This window comes from Citrus clementina, unplaced genomic scaffold, assembly GCF_000493195.1.
Source record: "Citrus clementina cultivar Clemenules unplaced genomic scaffold, Citrus_clementina_v1.0 scaffold_7, whole genome shotgun sequence".
NCBI classification, from domain to species: Eukaryota; Viridiplantae; Streptophyta; class Magnoliopsida; order Sapindales; family Rutaceae; genus Citrus; species Citrus x clementina.
Window position 1 is genome coordinate 5,717,791 of NW_006262075.1, and position 20,222 is coordinate 5,738,012.

The window sequence follows — 20,222 nt, forward strand, 5'->3', positions numbered from 1 at the left end:
ACCATTTGAGCGTGCAATTATAAGAAAGCCAGGTCACTACAGTTGTAAAAATTTAACTCTGATTTTGACTATGTCTTGTCTGATGTATAGCTCGATTAGTGAAGATTGACAATATTTTTACATATACATAATTTCATAGTGTTATATAATTGGGTTTTACATTGATGATTATTTGCTTTCTTTTTCCTTCACAATTTCATATCTTTCTCTTTTTTAATTTATTTTTAACAAAAAAGGAAAAGAAAAGAAAAAGAAGGTCATTTTTTTAATTAATAACTCTTTCTAAGTTTTTGGTTCAAAAGCTTGTAAAAAAACACCCATCCATTTGAGAAGATCTTTCATAATTTTGCAACATTATTACTCATCCATTCACTATTTATCACATATTTATGCATATTATCAAAATTGATTGAAGTATACACGTGGCAATCAGTAAATGGAAAGAGAGTAATGCTTCAGGAGCACTTAAGAATTTCTCATGGCGTTCACTGACTAAAATGTACACTAATGAAACTTGTCAATTCTAGTAAATTTTCTTCAAACATAAAGGATTTTTAAAAAATATCTCCAAGCTTATCAACTATGCAAGATTCTAGAGGCAGGGGTACTAATAAATTTCAAAATTGATTATATAAAGTGAGTTTATCGAAATTAAAATCTTAGGTGACCGGAGTAAGGAGCAAAAGATTAACGGGACTGCTTTATACAGTATTAAAAATAATTATGTTCATTATTTTAAATAAATAAATTAACGGGTGTTGATCGAAAATTTTTGAAGTATTACATATTTTGAACTTTTATGTGATCTCTCCGTTCCAAGGCTAACTGTAAGGATGATCTAACAGTACTTTTTCACTGTAAAATTTTCTACACATATGCCATGTTTGTACTTCATAAATTCAAAAGAAAAGAGGAAAACGATATGGCACCTTCAAAAATTGTAGCTATTTAATTTGGCACTAATTAAAATGAACGTCACAACTAGACTAGAATTTGGTAATGGGCACTCTTGTAACTCTTGACACAAGGATAAAAATAATCATCATTTACAGAGGAAAATGAATGTGGTGTAGCACCAACATAATTGTGTTGAGGGAAGCAACGACTAGCAACGTTCTTTGCTGGCTTTCAGCTTCAGCCACAACAGCTTGCGGTATGTCAAGCAGAATCATTATCCATGCAAAATCTGAATCCATGAATCATCAAACTGTAGTGCCAGAATCAATCCAAAATTCCTTACTTTCCTCCCATAAATAATTTCGAAAAAATATGGGGAGAGCTAAAACCAGGTGGCAAATGTCCTCAAATCAAATGATTCTTTTACACTACCATATCGATTGGTAGCAAAATGGAAATCTCAAGCCTAAGATAAATTACTCTGAACAGAGGAGGACAAAAAATGTACAGCATCAGTACCAACTTATAAAGTCCGGCTTTTGCAAATCACCATTGATCCAATTTGTTTATGAAATCATTCCACATAGCCGCTGCAATTGATTCTCGCATTGCTGAAGCAATTTGCTCCTGCATAGAAGAAGCTAACTGCATGTCAAATTGATCCTCAAAATAAGGCATCTCTTCCTCTGGCTCCCCATTGACAGTAGCAAACAACCAATCATTTTTTTCCTCACGTCGGATGTAATTATGTAGAACACAGGCAGCGATAACTATATCCCTTTGGATATGAAATGCATACTGAGGGGCAAGTTTGAGAATAGGAAATCGAGTTTTCAGCACGTTAAATGACCTCTGAATGACATTTCTTAGTGATGAATGCCGATGATTGAACAGCTCCTTTGCATTTCTAGGCAATTTATTAGCACCCCTATATTCATGCAAGTGATACCGAATTCCTACGTATGGAGCAATAAATCCTTCTGTGTTTGTGTAATCCATATCAACCAGGTAATAGTTTCCTGAAACATTGAAGACTTAATCATAAGTATTAAAGAAGAAAAACCAAGTATATATGTGCAATAAGTTGCATGCTTTTGCAACATCTCTATTTTAGAAGAACCTTCTGGAATGTGAGGAAAATTCTGATCTGGATCATCTAAGACTGCCCTTAACACTCGTGAATCTGCAACAGAGCCTTCCCAACCTGGGTAAATGAATATAAACTGTAGGTCAAATGTACATGCTGCCAACACGTTTTGTGATAATAGACCTTTCTTATTACGAAATTGCGATTGCTCTTTTGCCGGGACATGTGCAGGGATGTGCATACCATCTATGACACCAATACAATCCTGAGTTGAAGAAATAAAGTGAATGACAAACAATAATGTGCATAAAATATAAGAAAAAAGCTGATTAGATATAAACCTTGAAATATGGGTAAAACCGATGACTACAGAGAATTTCTGGAGGAGTGGTCTGTGGTGGGGGCTGCAAGAATTCACGCGACAGTGACTTGATTGCCTTCAAAACATTATTGAAATGCCGGCTGATGGTCTCACCTGAATGCTGAAACCGCTCTTGGATTACTCTATTACGCTCATTATGACCCACAATATTCAAAAAAATTGCCAGTTGCTCCTCTATTATAACACCAGAAGTATCACGTAGCATGCCTCTCTGTCTAAGTGTGTCAGATAATTTGTGGAAAACGTGTTTATCCATTCGAAACATTTGCCGACATATATCATCATGTCCTTCTAGAACTTGAGTCATAAATCCACTTCCACTGGGTGAGATACCACGCTGAGGTTGCTTGACTATGCTGTTATAGTAGTAGAAGCCAGCAGCTGCAGCAACTAATTCCATCTGATCCAATTCTAAGTCATAATCATCCATGCTACCAGACAAATCTGTAGAAATAGAATCAAATGCAGTATACATAACAAAATGCAACTAACTAATATAAAGAGTGAGTGCCCAGAAAGCAATCTAATAAATACTTGTGAGTTTCAAACACAAGCAATAATGAAACAAGGAATAAAAAGCTGACCCTCTAATTATCATTTATAATTATAATATTTCGACCAAATAAAAAGCAATAACTTATAGTCGAACTAATTACAGATGTGAGTTCTCAGCAAAACTATGATCATACCAGAGCTTTGGAATTAAAATGTACAAGACTATTCATGTCACTTAAAACTATTCAACTAGAGGAAGCATTACACTTCCTCTGCAACCACGGGAACCTTTTCTCACTCTTAAGAGATAAGAATGTTTCTCTCGCATTGGGGTTCTCAAATAAGTCCAACGCAAAAAAGTAAATTCGTTGATCAACACCTTGCATGTCATCCAAAACTTTAATGCATTTGCTTATCGAAAATCGTTCTTCATTCTTCGTAATTGCAGCAGCCCTCATTTTTGAAGCAGCAGCTATTTCTAGCATTGCTTCCACAATTGCATCACCAGCAGCCTTACGATTTCTCTTGCGACGTCCAGAACTTGAAGGAGTCACAGGTTGGCGCTTGTTGTGTCCATCTAATATGTTACCATCATCTCCAGAGCCCGAAGTAGCATCCTCTTCCACGTAATTCATTGGTGCACTAGGATCAATAGACATGCCCTTAAATTTTAATACATATCAACAATCAAGTACTTTTAGCCCAACTTTCTTCATTCAAAAATAAAAATAAAGCCCATATTCATTCCAATTCTCTATAATGAAATTATCCTAGTCCAATGGCAAATAAAGCACTCATAAACACAGATGGTTTTGAAACGAAGCAAGGCAAATGGCCAACCACGTAAAAGCCATGAACCAGTAACAAACTTCCAACACAAAAAGAATCACTGGAAAAGAACTACTCAACTTAGTTTGAGAGATTATATCATTTCCAGATAAGTTGACACCAGCTTCATTATCCTCATAATTTCAATGATCTCTTTTACCAACACATTCTTTCAAATATTTCTCCAATCTAAAATATTGTAACTTGAAATTTCAGAGCCTATGAATGCGTTACTTACATAGACAATTAATACTCCAAACACAAAGAAGGCGGAGAAATCTATGGTGATTCAGACTTTACCAAGAATTGACCCAATTGAATATTTTGAATTAATCAGCTTAATACAGACAGCGGTGCTAATTTACTTTATTCAATTAAACAGGATATGAACTAATTTAGTGATATAAACCCTAGTTTCTTGATACATTTATTCAAGAAAAGACAAATTAAAATAATAAATGAAACCCGAGTAAAAGGGTAAAAGAAAGTGAAACTCACAATTCAGACATGTAGGTTATACTCCGTTGCAATGAGAATCAAATTAGGGTTTAGTGGGTTTCCGTTTCAAACAGATGGAAAAGCATTGTTTTTGCGAAAATCAAATAGACACTGTTTTTTACTATGAATTAATAATATCTATATGAAGAGAATAAATTCTTACCCAGAACCCCGAGGCCGGGAGAGATATTTCTAGGGCCGGTAAAATTTGACACACTTGATCATCAGACATGAATATTACGTGAATAAATAAGTATGGAGTCATTAAATTTCTTAGGATTATTAAATATATCGGGTTTAAGCGCATATAATTTTTTTCCGATTAAAGTTCTCGATCTATTTATCTAAAAATGATATAATTATATTTTTTATTTTAAATTAATTTGTAGATTTTTGTTATCAAAACTCAAATGTTGAATATTATTCTTTTTTTTTTATTTTTTTTGAAAGGATAAATATATTCATAATGTTTTATTTATAAAATTTTATATAAACTTAGAATTTCAATAGTATAAATATGTAAAATATTAATAGATATATGTGTTTTATAATATTAATGTATAATATTATTTGTATAGGTATATAATTAAAAATTTAATAGTGTAAATGAGTAATATTTTGGTAGATATATATATTTTATAATATTGGTAGATTATATATATATACACACACACACGTATAAGTGGGTTGGTGATAACCCATTTATTTTTTATATCATATTACAATCTCAATATTTTGACACGATTATTAAATTAATCGTATTGCGATCAATTTAAATTTAATACGACATGAATACGACCTAGTAATATATTTTGTCAACTTTAGATATTTCTTCTCTTAAAAGTTTAATAGATCAAATGAATGTGGTCAAAATCCAACTGTGATTGACTGCCCATCTTTATTTATTACCATAATTTTTTTTAAGTAGTAAAACAAAAATTATTTTGTATAAATTGATGTGTTTGCAAAGGTATTAATTGAATAGAAACAAAGGGAGATATTAATAAACGAAAATTAGATACGAATGATATTAAACTTCCTAATTAATATCACAATATTGATATTAATTATAAATTATATACATATAAAATAATCACGCATGTTGAAAAGTCACGAATATGTGTTCACCTTTTTTTACCCCTTCCCATTTTCTCTACTTTTTTTTTAAGAATTAGCATCATAAAAATTAAATTAAAAAAATACAAGACCCAAATGGAGACCAAAGTACCTTTCTTCCGAAATTATTTCAGAAATATTAGTTATGCTATCTGCATTTTTTTTTGGTTCGTACATTTTATCAAGGCAAAATGCCATTAGATAATAAATTCTTAATAACATCATCTAATTTTAAATCAACGCGGATTTGTCTTGTTATAAATGTTCCTCTTGGGGTGCGTTTGGAATTGAAATTGAGCAACAACTTAAAAGTTATATCACAAAAAAATTTAATAAACACTAACTGCTGTAACTTAAAAAATATATTGATATAATTTTTTACTTATACGATGAAAAATTTATTATATCTTCAATAATTTTATTAAAATTATTATTTAAAATTTCTATTTACTACATATTATTAACTTTTATTTTATAATTACATTATTTTTTTTTACATCAGCTATAAATTAAAATTATAACACCTTAATATCAAATAGGACCCTAATCCATCATATTCCTCGTTTTTTCAAAAAAGACTATTCATGGTCTTTGTTCACCGTCAACGGCTATTAAACATTCTACGGCATTACATGTATGAAACAGAAAAATCTGCCTAATCCCAGTACTAATCCAAAAGAAAAGACTACATTACATTCACAGTTCCGTTAAAAATCAATTCAGCACCAATGACATTACACCTACCTTACCAACCTTGCCACCCTTCAGCTTTTCAAATAATCTACAACGAATATGCAAACAACTAATTCTCTTCTGCTTTTATTCCCAACCCCACGCCCCCCAAAAAAAAAAAAAACTCTTCTGCCAATCAAAAACCTCCGCTCTAAAGTTCTGAGAAGGCTGCAGTTGGTGAACTTGGATATCCACTAGCCTACTCATGAAATAATTAACTACATTCCATAATTACACATGTAATGTCAATAGCAATTAGCGGGTGTGCGAGAGATATTCTAATCACACGTCATTTCGCATTGCATTCTTACAAGGAGTTGTTCTGTTTCACACATCAAACCAAGATAAAAAATATTGTACATACAAGGAGACAGGCACAACTGTCAATCCTTAGATAGGAAATGCACCCGTGCAAGGGTGTATTCTTTCCCAGCAATCCAAACGCCAGTTTGTGACCACTGCACATCCTCCCAGTCAAGATTTTCTTCTATTACCTGTCCATGAAAAAAAATGTTATCAAATAGAAGACAAAAGAACCACAACTACATCGTTTCTAAGCAATGTACAGAACAGATGGATTTATGCACCAAGCGAGGCCCACCACGCATGTTTGTTATGCAAAATATTGCATCAATGTGCATATATGATTGCACATGAGGAAATTTAACAGGATAGGCAAAATAGATGCAATTTTGCTAAGTTGGACCAACATGCCCTATGCTGAGATGGGAAGCAGATGCCAAGCACTCGTCAATACAAAGTTTCTGGCAACTCAGGAGTGCTTCCAAGTTCCAAAGATGAACCTCCATTCGTTTTAGTTCTAAACAGGCAATGATGTCGAAAGAAACAAGTGAGATGAAGTACCTCCACATGCTCAGGAGGCAGTGGGATCCCAATGGAACGCATAACTTTTTGAGGAAGGGGCTTCTTACAACGAGACCAACGAAAAACATCAGTCATAATATTATCACCATCAGTCTTTTCCTCATTTGTGGAATGTAAAAGGTGATTTTGAGACTTTTCTGTCTCTGTATCATGAGACTCAGATGCTGGAACAGCTTTTACCATCTTCTCTCCCGCAAAAGAGAGTTCATACCTGCAGATAACAACTCAAAAGATCAGAAAATACAAACCATTACCAAGAAATTGCCACATGTACTTTAGAGATTCCAATATCCAGAAAATTATTCTGATTTGAGGCTATAAATCATTTTCTTCTTACACAAACAAATGACAATAGACTTTAATTCAAGTGACTAGTTTCATTCATAACAGATATGAAATGAGAAAATACTATCAGTTAAAAAAAAAAAAAAGAATTGATAAAGTTGTACCCCAAGACCAACAGGAACAAGCAGAATGCAGAACTTCAAAGCTATATGCAGCTCTTCATAAAAGCAAAGCCTAATCCTATTCCATCAACTTGGAAACTTCACTAGGATGCTTCCGGATCTTAAATTTGGAACTTAGCATCTCCAGTTAAGTTCAGGTTTAATGCATCTGATCCGTAAATTGTCGTATTCCAATGTTCCACGAAATCACATGATGATGTAAATATGTGATCATATCTCAGTATAGTTTCTTTAATTTGATCATTGGTGCTATGTAGCATTAAGAACAAAAGAGAAATAAGACAATAATAACATCAGAATAGAGGCAGATAGAAAACAATTACATAACAAATTTATTAAAACAAAATATCATGTTCCAAAATCCCAAATGACAATCAAACAACCTGTGCAAACAATTTATGTCAATAACAAGATAGGAAGACTACCTGCAAGAATGTGTTTCTAAATAAAGAACTTCCCCCTTCTTCAAACGTGCTGATGTATAAAGGGGCTTCTTCAGACCTTTATCAGCAACAATACTTATACTGTACTTAATCCTGAATAAGTTGCAGGCATTCAGATTAATTAGTATCGGAACACTTGAATATCGAGGAGATTCAAAAAATAAATAAATAAATAAAAACCAAGAAAAGCAATTATCAGGTATATTCAATTATTTCTAACTGTAATGCTGAGAAAAGCAAGGTCACAACGTCCCAACTCTCCGTGCACATAAACATTCAAACAAATTTTCCAACAATAAACTGATATATGTACGTAAATGCATGCTAGAAATTATGAAAAAGAAGATTATATGCATACCAAGGTTCATTGCAGAGGTTGTACTGAATTGTGACTTCTCGCACGAATCTTTGTTGCCGCAATGCATTCTGAAGAATGAAAAACATAAAGCGAGCCAGTTGTTATTTAATACAAACAAAACATATACATAAATGCTCACACATACCCACATGTGCTACACAAGAATATGTGATTCAAAACATAATTGTCTTTGCAGTCCAAGTTATCTGACAATCATTTAGAAGCTTTGTTTAAGACAGATGGTTTTCAGAGCTGGCCTAACTCGGTGGCTTTGAAAGTCTTCTGTATATAAGCTACATTAAGACAAAGAGGGTTTTCCAGGTGCACCATGCCAGGTGTTATTTGACAATCTACCAAGTTGAATACACAATGAACACACTACATTTGCCAATTCTGACCCTAATTAAAGATTTAAATGAACTAGGACAAATGGAGAGATATAATGGAAAGTCATCCACTGATGCAATCCCAACAAACATAAGTAGCTGAGTGATACCGATGCTGCAGCCCTAGTAGTCATTGTCCGTTCCACTGCCATGGGAGCAAGGGTAGGCTCCACTGTTGATGAGTGAGTAAGACAAGGCTCTAGATCAATAGTTCCACCTCCTTTCTGCAATTTAAAAAACAGAAATTCATATGTGCATAACTATTAAAAAGTGTTAAACAACCTGTAAGCTACTAACTTCTACCAACTCAATAGCACTTGCTAAAGTTTTTATGCAAAAGAAAAGGGCATTTTAAGTCCAAAAAATTAGAATTATTGATTGAATTCCGACTCCATCAATCCATGCAACCATCCAATCTTTAACGAAAAAATGAAGCATCATTAATGAGACATCTGAAGCAGAAAAAGGCAGAGATAACTAGTTTGTCACCTTCACAATGCAACACTTCTCAACACGGTAACTACAACCACTTCCAGCCCCCCAGGCACGGGAACACACGTTATTTCTTTGTCAGATGTGTAACCTAACAAAGCTAGTGGAGGTTAGCCTTGTTAAAATGCACATAAGTAAAACAAACATTGTGATGGGAATTGCAGAAGTGCAAAGAGATAAAAAGAGAGCATAAGTTACAACTAGTTAAATAAAGAAAAATTAATCAGCTTCCGAATATGCTTCAGTCAATAACTCAGGTCGAATTCTCTAATAACTATTATTGGGTTGAAAGCCAATGATAAACATAGAGAAGAATAATGCACTGCATTATTCAGCACATTACTTCTCCATATCGACAAAGTAGGACTGTGGAAGTGTCATCCAGGAATAAGACCTTCTGCAAACAGAGACATAAAATTGTCTCCCAAGTTGTCTACCACAGTCTATCCAAACACACTTTTCTTACTAATTGTGAACACACATGAGGATTGTGTTTTGTTTTGGCACAAGGTGTGTTGGATACAACTTAAGAAATGTAGACACAATCTATAACCATCAAGTCCAAACAAAAGTCAAGATCTAAAATGCTTTAGAAGATCAGAAAAACAGCAAAATATCAATTTCAGCTTCTTTTTCACTAATTGTAAACTCAAACTCAAACCCGAGTAAAAGGGTAAAAGAAAGTGAAACTCACAATTCAGACATGTAGGTTATGCTCCGTTGCAATGAGAATCAAATTAGGGTTTAGTGGGTTTCCGTTTCAAACAGATGGAAAAGCATTGTATTTGCGAAAATCAAAATAGACACTGTTTTTCACTTTGAATTAATAATATCTATATGAAGAGAATAAATCTTCTTACCCAGCAGGACCCGGAGGCCGGGAGTGATATTCCTAGAGCCGGTAAAATTTGACACACTTAATTATCTGATATGAATACTAGGTGAATAAATAGGTACGAGTCATTTAATTTGATACGATTTTTATATGTGTTAGATCTGAGTAGATATAATATTTTTTTCGAATTGAGTTGAGGCTAAAGTTTTTGATTTATTTATTTAAAAGAATAATATGGTTATATTTTTTATTTTAAATTAATTTATAGGTTTTTGTTATAAATTTTAAATATTGTACATTATTTTCTTTTTCTTTTTTAAATGATGAACATGTATATAATGTTTTATTTATAAAATTTTATATAAATTTAGAATTTCAATAATGTAAATATGTAAAATATTGATAGACATATATGTTTTATAATATCGATATGTAATATTGTTTGTATATGTATATATTTACAAATTCAATAGTGTAAATGAGTAATATTTTAGTAGATATAAATATATATATATATATATATATATATAAAGCGGGTTATTGAAGAATTTATTTATTTTTTGTATCATATCAGCGTCTTAATATTTTGATATAATATTAAATAAGTAGTATTTCAATCAATTTAAATTTAATACAACACGAATACGACCTAAGAACCTATATTGTCAACTCTAGATATTTCTTCTCTTAAAAGTTTAATATATCAAATGAATGTGGTCAAAACTCAACTGCCATTGACAGCCCGTCTTTATTTATTACCATTTTTTTTTCAAGTAGTAAAACAAAATTATTTTTTGGGTAAATTGATGAGTTGCAAATGTATTAATTGAATAGAAACCAAGGGAGATATTAATAAACGAAAATTAGATACGAATGATATTAATCCTAACTAATATCACAATATTGATATCAATTATAAATTATATACATATCAAATAATCACTTTTAGTATGTTGAAAAGTCACGTAAATATGCGTTTGCCTTTTTTTACTCCTTCCCATTTTCTCTACTTTTTTTTTAAAGAATTAGCATCATAAAAATTAAACAAAAAAATACAAGACCCAAATGGAGATCAAAGTACCTTTCTTCCGAAATTATTTCAGAAATATTAGTTATGCTATCTGCATGTTTTTTTGTTCGTACATTTTATCAAGGCAAAATGTCATTAGACAATAAATTCTTAATAACGTCATCTAATTTTAAATCAATGCAGATTTGTCTTGTTATAAATATTCCTCATAAGGTCTCTTTGGAAATAAAATTAGGTAATAGTTTAAAAGTTACAGTACTAAAGTGTTTGATAAATATTAACTGTTATAACTTAAAAAATATGTTGATATAATTTTTCATTTGTATGATGAAAATTTTATTATATAAACTTATTTTTTAAAATTTATATTTACTACGTATTATTAACTTTTATTTCATAATTACAATATTTTTTCTACAACAATTATAAATTAAAATTATAACACTTCAATCTTAAATAGAATGATAATCCATCGTATTTCTCATTTTTTCAAAAAAAAATTGTTCATGGTCTTTGTTCACCGTCACCGGCTAGTAAAAATTCTACGGCATTACATGTATGAAACAGAAAAATCTCCAAAATCTCAGTACTAATCCAAAAGAAAGACTACATTACATTCACAGTTCTGTTCAAAATCAATTCAGCACCTATGACATTACACCTACCTTACCAATCTTGCCACCCTTCTGCTTTTCAAATAATCTACAAGATTATGCAACAACTAATTCTCTTCTGCCTTTATTCCAAAACCCGCCGCCCCAACCAAAAAAAAAAACCAATCAAAAAAAAAAAAAACTCTGCTAATCAAGAACCTCCGCTCTAAAGTTCTGAGAAGGCTGAAGTTGGTGAACTTGGATATCCACTAGTCTACTCATGAAATAATTAACTACATTCCATAATTACACATGTAATGTCAATAGCGATTAGCGAGTGTGAGAGAGATATTCTAATCACACGTCATTTCGCATTGCATTCTTACAAGGAGTTGTTCTGTTTCACACATCAAACCAAGATAAAAAAAAATTGTACATACAAGGAGACAGGCACAACTGTCAATCCTTAGATAGGAAATGCACCCGTGCAAGGGTGTATTCTTTCCCAGCTATCCAAACGCCAGTTTGTGACCATTGCACATCCTCCCAGTCAAGATTTTCTTCTATTACCTGTCCAAGAAAAAAAATTCAAATAGAAGACAAAAGAACCACAACTACATCGTTTCTAAGCAATGTACAGAACAGATGGATTTATATACCAAGCTAGGCCCACCATGCATGTTTGCTATGCAAAATATTACATCAATATGCATATATGATTGCACATGTGGAAATTTAACTGGATAGGCAAAATAGATGCAATTTTGCTAAGTTGGACCAACATGCCCTATGCTGAGATGGGCAATAGGAGAATGCAAAGTGGAAGTAGATACCAAGCACTCATCAATACAAAGTTTCTGGCAACTCAGGAGTGCTTCCAAGTTCCAAAGATGAACCTCCATTCGTTTTAGTTCTAAACATGCAATGATGTCGAAAGAAACAAGTGAGATGAAGTACCTCCACATGCTCAGGAGGCAGTGGGATCCCAATGGAACGCATAACTTTTTGAGGAAGGGGCTTCTTGCAACGAGACCAACGAAAAACATCAGTCATAATATTATCACCATCATTCTTTTCCCCATTTGTGGAATGTAAAAGGTGATTTTGAGACTTTTCTGTCTCTGTATCATGTGATTCAGATGCTGGAACAGCTTTAACCATCTTCTCTCCCGCAAAAGAGAGTTCATACCTGCAGATAACAACTTAAAAGATCAGAAAATACAAACCATCACCAAGAAATTGCCACATGTACTTTAGAGATTCCAAAATCCAGAAAATTATTCTGATTTGAGGCTATAAATCATTTCTTCTTACACAAACAAATGACAAGAGACTTTAATTCAAGTGACTAGTTTCATTCATAACAGATATGAAATGAGAAAATCCTATCAGTTAATTAAAAAAAAAAAAGAATTGAGAAAGTTGTACCCCAAGACCAACAGGAACAAGCAGACTGCAGAACTTCAAAGCTATATGCAGCTCTTCATAAAAGCAAAGTCTAATCCTATTCCATCAACTTGGAAACTTCACTAGGATGCTTCCGGATCTTAAATTTGGAACTTAGCATCTCCAGTTAAGTTCAGGTTTAATGCATCTGATCTGTAAATTGTCTTATTACAATGTTCCACGAAATCACATGATGATGTAAATATGTGATCATATCTCAGTATAGTTTCTTTAATTTGATCATTGGTGCTATGTAGCATTAAGAACAAAAGAGCAATAAGACAATAATAACATCAGAATAGAGGCATATAGAAAACAATTACATAACAAATTTATTAAAACAAAATATCATGTTCCAAAATCCCAAATGACAATCAAACAACCTGTGCAAACAATTTATGTCAATAACAAGATAGGAAGACTACCTGCAAGAATGTGTTTCTAAATAAAGAACTTCCCCCTTCTTCAAACGTGCTGATGTATAAAGGGGCTTCTTCAGACCTTTATCAGCAACAATACTTATACTGTACTTAATCCTGAATAAGTTTGCGGGCATTCAGATCAATTAGTATCAGAACACTTGAATATCGAAGGGATTCAAAAAATAAATAAATAAATAAAAACCAAGAAAAGCAATTATCAGGTATATTCAATTGTTTCTAACTGTAATGCTGAGAAAAGCAAGGTCACAAAGTCCCAACTATCTGTGCACATAAACATTCAAACAAATTTTCCAACAATAAACTGATATATGTACGTAAATGCATGCTAGAAATTATGAAAAAGAAGATTATATGCATACCAAGGTTCATTGCAGAGGTTGTACTGAATTGTGACTTCTCGCACGAATCTTTGTTGCCTCAATGCATTCTGAAGAATGAAAAACATAAAGCGAGCCAGTTGTTATTTAATACAAACAAAACATATACATAAATGCTCACACATACCCACATGTGCTACACAAGAATATGTGATTCAAAACATAATTGTCTTTGCAGTCCAAGTTATCTGACAATCATTTAGAAGCTTTGTTTAAGACAGATGGTTTTCAGAGCTGGCCTAACTCGGTGGCTTTGAAAGTCTTCTGTATATAAGCTACATTAAGACAAAGAGGGTTTTCCAGGTGCACCATGCCAGGTGTTATTTGACAATCTACCAAGTTGAATACACAATGAACACACTACATTTGCCAATTCTGACCCTAATTAAAGATTTAAATGAACTAGGACAAATGGAGAGATATAATGGAAAGTCATCCACTGATGCAATCCCAACAAACATAAGTAGCTGAGTGATACCGATGCTGCAGCCCTAGTAGTCATTGTCCGTTCCACTGCCATGGGAGCAAGGGTAGGCTCCACTGTTGATGAGTGAGTAAGACAAGGCTCTAGATCAATAGTTCCACCTCCTTTCTGCAATTTAAAAAACAGAAATTCATATGTGCATAACTATTAAAAAGTGTTAAACAACCTGTAAGCTACTAACTTCTACCAACTCAATAGCACTTGCTAAAGTTTTTATGCAAAAGAAAAGGGCATTTTAAGTCCAAAAAATTAGAATTATTGATTGAATTCCGACTCCATCAATCCATGCAACCATCCAATCTTTAACGAAAAAATGAAGCATCATTAATGAGACATCTGAAGCAGAAAAAGGCAGAGATAACTAGTTTGTCACCTTCACAATGCAACACTTCTCAACACGGTAACTACAACCACTTCCAGCCCCCCAGGCACGGGAACGTACGTTATTTCTTTGTTCAGATGTGTAACCTAACAAAGCTAGTGGAGGTTAGCCTTGTTAAAATGCACATAAGTAAAACAAACATTGTGATGGGAATTGCAGAAGTGCAAAGAGATAAAAAGTGAGCATAAGTTACAACTAGTTAAATAAAGAAAAATTAATCAGCTTCCGAATATGCTTCAGTCAATAACTCAGCTCGAATTCTCTAATAACTATTATTGGGTTGAAAGCCAATGATAAGCATAGAGAAGAATAATGCACTGCATTATTCAGCACATTACTTCTCCATATCGACAAAGTAGGACTGTGGAAGTGTCATCCAGGAATAAGACTTCTGCAAACAGAGACATAAAATTGTCTCCCAAGTTGTCTACCACAGTCTATCCAAACACACTTTTCTTACTAATTGTGAACACACATGAGGATTGTGTTTTGTTTTGGCACAAGGTGTTGGATACAACTTAAGAAATGTAGACACAATCTATAACCATCAAGTCCAAACAAAAGTCAAGATCTAAAATACTTTAGAAAATCAGAAAAACAGCAAAATATCAATTTCAGCTTCTTTTCCACTAATTGTAAACTCAAACTGAAGATAGCCACACTACCCTTAAACATCAGTTGGCACATACATGTGACATTTGCTCATGAACAGCTAAAGTTGAATAAGATTTTTATATGGAACAGAATATACATAGACAAAGTAGAATACGACAGGAGCTACAGTATATTATTAGCGTTAGCAACATATATAAAGAAAATTTAGTGGCATTATATTCACTCACAATCTTGTGGAGGTAAAACCCGGATTGTGGCACGCAACTCTTGAATAGCAGATGGAGGAGGAGATGCAGTGGGACGACAGTAACCTGTGTGCATGAGAACTGGAAAGCAATAACCCAAGATCAATTATAGATCTCATATGCCAAAAACAGTGAGGCAAAGACAATACACCAAGATCAACTATAGATCTCACATACCAGCAACAAGATCAGAGTCATCTGTGTATATATCGGTTCCCCATAGCTGACCGCCTCTGACCTAAACATAATGAACTTACATAACTAAGAAGTAGAGTTACAAAATATGCTGTTGTAACTGCTATCAACACATTTCCAGACAAATGGAATTTGATATGTAAGGCTATAACTAGCAACACTTCAGAATAATGTGAAGTAGCATGATCTTACTTGGCGATTTGTAGCAGTAACATGCTCAGCAGGTATCCGAATTTCAAGAGTGGGACCATTGTTAACAATTTCACCATTTTTATCAGCTTGAGATGCTTCATACTCCTTCCACAACTTTAACAGGTCTTGCATGCATTCACCAACTTTATAAACAACAGAAGATAATTCAGCTTTACCTGAAACACCAGCAAAGAAGTAAACTAAAACAGCTACATGGGGAAAAGGAAATTCATCTAACTTCGAAAGCTAAAAGTTTTCTGCTCCATCACTGAGCACCAGATGATCAATTTCCACCACATATCAATAGTTTTGAATTAACCCCTGTCACTTCGTATGCAATGATGCAATAATGCAAGAAATGACAAAAACCGTGCATAATTTTTTTCCGCAATTTCGAGAGAGCAAATAAAAGGAATTAAACTAGTAGTTGAAAATAGTATCTCAATCTTTACCAATTATAGGGAGACATTTCGTTTTTCAAGAGACTTACAGTCTTCAAATTTCACCTGCATTATTAGTGAGAACTCTAAACTGCTCACAACTAATAAAAATGTCAAGTCTGAAATAATTACATCTCCAATAGTCGTGAAATAGAGAATTCAGAGGTTTTAAAAAAATTTAAATATATTAGACTTCACTGGAGTTTCCGATTTTTCCAAAAACATTGGGTTCCAACTGGGGAAAGCTTGTCATACTAGGCCAAGGCAGACACATTAAGAATCCCACCTTCGCAGCAAGTAGGAAGAGTACAACCCTATGAGGTCATAGCTACTAAAATATATACTTCGGAGAAGACAACACTGTAAGCAAACACAGAAAAGAACAATCTTGGAATTTTGAAATAAAAGGATGAAATACAACCCTCATAATAGTTTGCAATTACTAAATCAACAGACGCATGAACAAATGAACCGAATGTGTATGGCAATGCAGTTATTATCCACACGCAGATATGCCCTGAAACAAAGTTAAAACCTAAAGACAAAAGGATTTTTTTTTTTCCCAGAACAGTATCACTTTCCTGAGTCACAAGTTCCTGTCAACCAAAACAAGCACATAAAGTTTGAGCTTGAGATGAGAGACATTGCAGCTTACCTTGAGATCTGCAAAAGCAAGAAAGCAGAAATATGATCAGTGAGAGGTAAGCCACACATGTAAAAAAGGAATAGAAATGGTTCCATCAAAACAAGAAAGGTAAGTTATTAGATTTGGTGCCACACAATAAAAATCCATTTATTGTATGAAGATACTGAATCAATTTCAATACTTTTATTTTGTGAAGTCAAGGAAAGTATTTTTATGACTATAACAAACAAGTCAATAACAAATACTTGGTGAAATAGCATTTATTGGACAAAGGGAAAAAAATCACTAATAGAACAAGTGATGTAGGGCGTACAAGCATTGTAGCACATGACACATAAATAAATGCTACAGTGTCAATAAATTCAGCTAAACATCCTCATCTAGAGCTCATGATAAAAAATCATCAATTCTAGTCCTTTATCTTTATAAATTGAATGTTGGAAAACAACCTAAATGATGTTGTTTCTAAAAGAGTCAAGGATTCAGGCATCCACTAGCTGCAATTTTCCAAGCTTATAAAAAAATGTTTGTCCTAACCTCAGCTCATTATAAAATTCAAATAAATCACAGAGAACCTTAGTAATACCAAAACAATCAGGCAAACACTTCAGATAAATCATAAACATCTTAAATCCAACTTAATCTTCTTCATATACAATAAACAGAAGAACAAATCTCTGAATCGGAAGGATTATTTTTTCCTCTGCCCAGGTTATTAAATGCACCATTGTAAATAATAATTTGTTTAGTAACGATGGATGTGTTGGGGCACATTCCATTTCCACACATACAAAATAATGCAATTTCGACTATTAAGTTAAAAATGGTTGAAATTGGAGCATCTGAGAAGAAAATGTGAAACACACCCTTCATTATCTTGACTACGGGACCTAAACCGGGGCTCACGATTTCCAACTTGAGGGCTACCTCTCGGCCTAAGCATCCTCTTACGCTGCTGAACTCCATAATTAAAATTATCCCTTTCTCTTTCTGCACCCCCTTCACCATCAGCACATCCATCATCAGATTCTTTGTCATAACATCTACTGCGTTTTTCAGGTCTATCTCCTTCAATGTCAGCCTCTCTTTCTCTTCTCCTATCTCTAGCTTCCCTATCAATATTCTTCCAGCCATCAAACTCTTTTGGTTTCTTCTGCTCCGAAGACGGATTTTCCTGCTCTGGTTGTGGCACTCTGAGAGATCCATCTCCCACCTCCTTCTCATTTTGTACACCTTCTTTCTCAACACTATTCCATGACTCTCTTTTAGTATGATCCTTTTCCCTCTCTTTTGGTCTTTCCTTGTCCTTTGAAAGATCCTTTCTATCCCTATCCCACTTCTCTGCTTCTCTCTCTTCCCTTCCTGATTCTTTATGCTCACTACTGCTATTACCTACTTGCATACTGCTGCTCCTACGATCACTTCTTTCTTTATCCCTATCTCCCCATTCCCGGTGTTTTGAATCCTTCCTTTTCCTATCTTTATCTTTAAATCTATCCTCACCTTTCAAATCAACTTTGTTCTCCCCCATAGCCTCATAGGACTCAGAGTAATCCTTGTCTTCAACTGTTGAGCCATCCTTTCCAACCTCCACTGGACCTTGAGAACTACCACGTGACGTATGCCAAGAATCCATGGCACCACCAGGTGGTTCAGGATATCTTTTTCCTCGAAGGTACTCCTTTGACTCTTTCCAGTTCACATGACTAGCTGTAGCACCATGGCCATCCTTTTCTTCCTTCACATCACTCTTCAATTCAGTATGGTTCTCCCGATCATGTTTCACTTCTTTATTGTCATCTCCTCTACTATCATACCTTGCATCCTTATCACCCTTAATAGGTGCATCCTTTTTTGCCTCACCAAAAAGCTCCCTGCTATCCATTCTTGGATTGTCCTTGGAATCTTTTGATTCCGGCCTGCTTTCTGAAGCTGGTGGATAAGAATCTACTTGCGAATCATGCAAAGAAGAAGATGGCATCCGATACATGGAATGCAAAGGTGATCTTCTATCCGAATCACGAGATTCACTACGAGAAATCTTCACTCGAGCATCTTGTGCCATCTCATAGGGGACATTGGGGTATTCATTCGAGACCCCTGAAGTTGTTAGCTTCGGATATACACCTGTATCTTCTTGCGGATATTTCGAAGAAGAGGAATGACCACCCTCTTCATGAGATCGTTTAGGAGTACTACTCATAATGATCCAGTACAATTAATGCCAGAATATAACTAGTTGAAGACACATTCACCCTCTCCTTTCGTAATTGACAAATCAGCCAAATGGAACCTGCAAACACAAGAATCCAATTCAATAAAACTAAATGACACAGAATTAAAACCAAAAAGATACAAATTCAAAACTCCAAATTTTCATATCCCGGAAACCTAATAAAGTGAAATGGGACAAAAGTACCTTCATTTCCAAGAAACAGCACTGAATTAAATTATAATTGAAAAACTTAATGGCAGCCACGTCACCCGTCGAAACACTGACGAGTAACACCCATGAAACCCATAACATTTTGCATCAATTTCTAAGTATCCATTTAGTTGCTAGTACAAAAACACGCTTAATTCAAATGTTTTTACGCATTGTCTTAAACAGGAAATTTATATCGAACAAATATTTCTCCTTTACATGGAATTACATTAATAATTTCAGATCTTAGAGGTTCTAAGAATGCAAGTCAAAAATAGAAGAAAATAAAACGAAAGAAATGAAACCAGTAAAATGAAAAACCCTAGAAACGTATATTGAAAGAGAGAGAGTAAAATTCATTAGTTCCGCCCACTGCTAGTACCTGTTTCTCTGTTCTAAATCTCCCTCCGTCTCTAAGCAGCCTCTCTCTTTCTGTCTCTTTCTGTCTCTGCGAGCGGGCTTCGTGTTTATTTCATTAAACTGTGGTGGCATAAGGTATTTTCCCTCGGTACAGTGTGATGAGATATTTACGCTATACCGTATTAAACGGTAAACTAGAGAGTTTACTGTTACGGGCTATTGGGCTTATTGCCGTGGCATCATAATTACTCTTGAAATCTACAGTAAATCTCTTTCCCCTCGTTCTGTGTATTGTATATTTGTATTATTAATGTTATTATAATTAACAGTAAGTCACTTATTTTTCGAAATTCGGAATCACAGTAAATATATGTCATCCCTTGATTAATCGTCAACACCAACATAAGATACAGAAGCATGCACATAAAAAATAATATGATTTGTGAAG

General features: G+C 33.9%; 3 protein-coding genes across 13 annotated transcripts; all 3 read right to left on the bottom strand.

The window, feature by feature from the left end:
- Positions 1 to 1,030: 1,030 nt before the first annotated feature.
- Positions 1,031 to 4,469, bottom strand: LOC112096817 (putative nuclease HARBI1). Of its 4 annotated transcripts, none has more exons than XM_024180723.1 (4): positions 4,351 to 4,469; positions 2,326 to 3,503; positions 2,018 to 2,249; positions 1,031 to 1,916 (listed from the first exon to the last, which is right to left on the bottom strand). In XM_024180723.1, the coding sequence occupies exons 2-4, from the start codon at positions 2,839 to 2,841 to the stop codon at positions 1,444 to 1,446; spliced, it is 1,221 nt and encodes a 406-aa protein (XP_024036491.1). In that variant the 5' UTR covers positions 2,842 to 3,503; positions 4,351 to 4,469; the 3' UTR covers positions 1,031 to 1,443. The 4 variants fall into 4 exon arrangements, with proteins under 4 accessions (XP_024036491.1, XP_024036492.1, XP_024036494.1 ...); XM_024180724.1 differs by having other exon boundaries at positions 2,326 to 3,523; XM_024180726.1 differs by lacking the exon at positions 4,351 to 4,469 and adding an exon at positions 4,188 to 4,344.
- Positions 4,470 to 5,834: 1,365 nt separating this feature from the next.
- Positions 5,835 to 10,011, bottom strand: LOC18037687. Of its 5 annotated transcripts, none has more exons than XM_006426324.2 (7): positions 9,927 to 10,007; positions 9,064 to 9,157; positions 8,685 to 8,798; positions 8,189 to 8,256; positions 7,813 to 7,923; positions 6,900 to 7,131; positions 5,835 to 6,529 (listed from the first exon to the last, which is right to left on the bottom strand). In XM_006426324.2, exons 3-7 carry the CDS (start codon positions 8,724 to 8,726, stop codon positions 6,419 to 6,421), a joined length of 564 nt encoding a protein of 187 aa, XP_006426387.1. In that variant the 5' UTR covers positions 8,727 to 8,798; positions 9,064 to 9,157; positions 9,927 to 10,007; the 3' UTR covers positions 5,835 to 6,418. The 5 variants fall into 5 exon arrangements, with proteins under 5 accessions (XP_006426387.1, XP_024036814.1, XP_006426385.1 ...); XM_024181046.1 differs by having other exon boundaries at positions 9,064 to 9,166; positions 9,927 to 10,005; XM_006426322.2 differs by lacking the exon at positions 9,927 to 10,007 and adding an exon at positions 9,761 to 9,916.
- Positions 10,012 to 11,799: 1,788 nt separating this feature from the next.
- Positions 11,800 to 19,913, bottom strand: LOC18037688. Of its 4 annotated transcripts, none has more exons than XM_024180234.1 (12): positions 19,797 to 19,913; positions 17,856 to 19,282; positions 16,999 to 17,006; positions 15,904 to 16,046; positions 15,694 to 15,754; positions 15,499 to 15,597; positions 14,648 to 14,742; positions 14,269 to 14,382; positions 13,773 to 13,840; positions 13,396 to 13,506; positions 12,482 to 12,713; positions 11,800 to 12,094 (listed from the first exon to the last, which is right to left on the bottom strand). In XM_024180234.1, exons 2-12 carry the CDS (start codon positions 19,190 to 19,192, stop codon positions 11,984 to 11,986), a joined length of 2,379 nt encoding a protein of 792 aa, XP_024036002.1. In that variant the 5' UTR covers positions 19,193 to 19,282; positions 19,797 to 19,913; the 3' UTR covers positions 11,800 to 11,983. The 4 variants fall into 4 exon arrangements, 3 of the variants coding, with proteins under 3 accessions (XP_024036002.1, XP_006426388.1, XP_024036003.1); XM_006426325.2 differs by having other exon boundaries at positions 15,904 to 16,079; XR_002904582.1 differs by lacking the exon at positions 11,800 to 12,094 and adding an exon at positions 12,953 to 13,219 and having other exon boundaries at positions 12,623 to 12,713; positions 15,904 to 16,079.
- Between the last annotated feature and the right edge of the window lie 309 nt (positions 19,914 to 20,222).

Coding starts and splice junctions, on each gene's coding strand:
- LOC18037687 (XM_006426323.2), bottom strand. CDS start 8,726: ATGGCAGTGGAACGGACAATGACTACTAGGGCTGCAGCATCG. Junction 8,257..8,684: donor CTACTAGGGCTGCAGCATCG/GTATCACTCAGC, acceptor TTCATTCTTCAG/AATGCATTGCGGCAACAAAG. Junction 7,132..7,812: donor TTAGAAACACATTCTTGCAG/GTAGTCTTCCTA, acceptor TGTTATCTGCAG/GTATGAACTCTCTTTTGCGG.
- LOC112096817 (XM_024180723.1), bottom strand. CDS start 2,841: ATGTATACTGCATTTGATTCTATTTCTACAGATTTGTCTGGTAGCATG. Junction 2,250..2,325: donor GGTTTTACCCATATTTCAAG/GTTTATATCTAA, acceptor TCTTCAACTCAG/GATTGTATTGGTGTCATAGA. Junction 1,917..2,017: donor TTTTCCTCACATTCCAGAAG/GTTCTTCTAAAA, acceptor TCAATGTTTCAG/GAAACTATTACCTGGTTGAT.
- LOC18037688 (XM_006426325.2), bottom strand. CDS start 19,192: ATGAGTAGTACTCCTAAACGATCTCATGAAGAGGGTGGTCATTCCTCT. Junction 13,841..14,268: donor CTACTAGGGCTGCAGCATCG/GTATCACTCAGC, acceptor TTCATTCTTCAG/AATGCATTGAGGCAACAAAG. Junction 13,507..13,772: donor AACCTCTGCAATGAACCTTG/GTATGCATATAA, acceptor AAACTTATTCAG/GATTAAGTACAGTATAAGTA.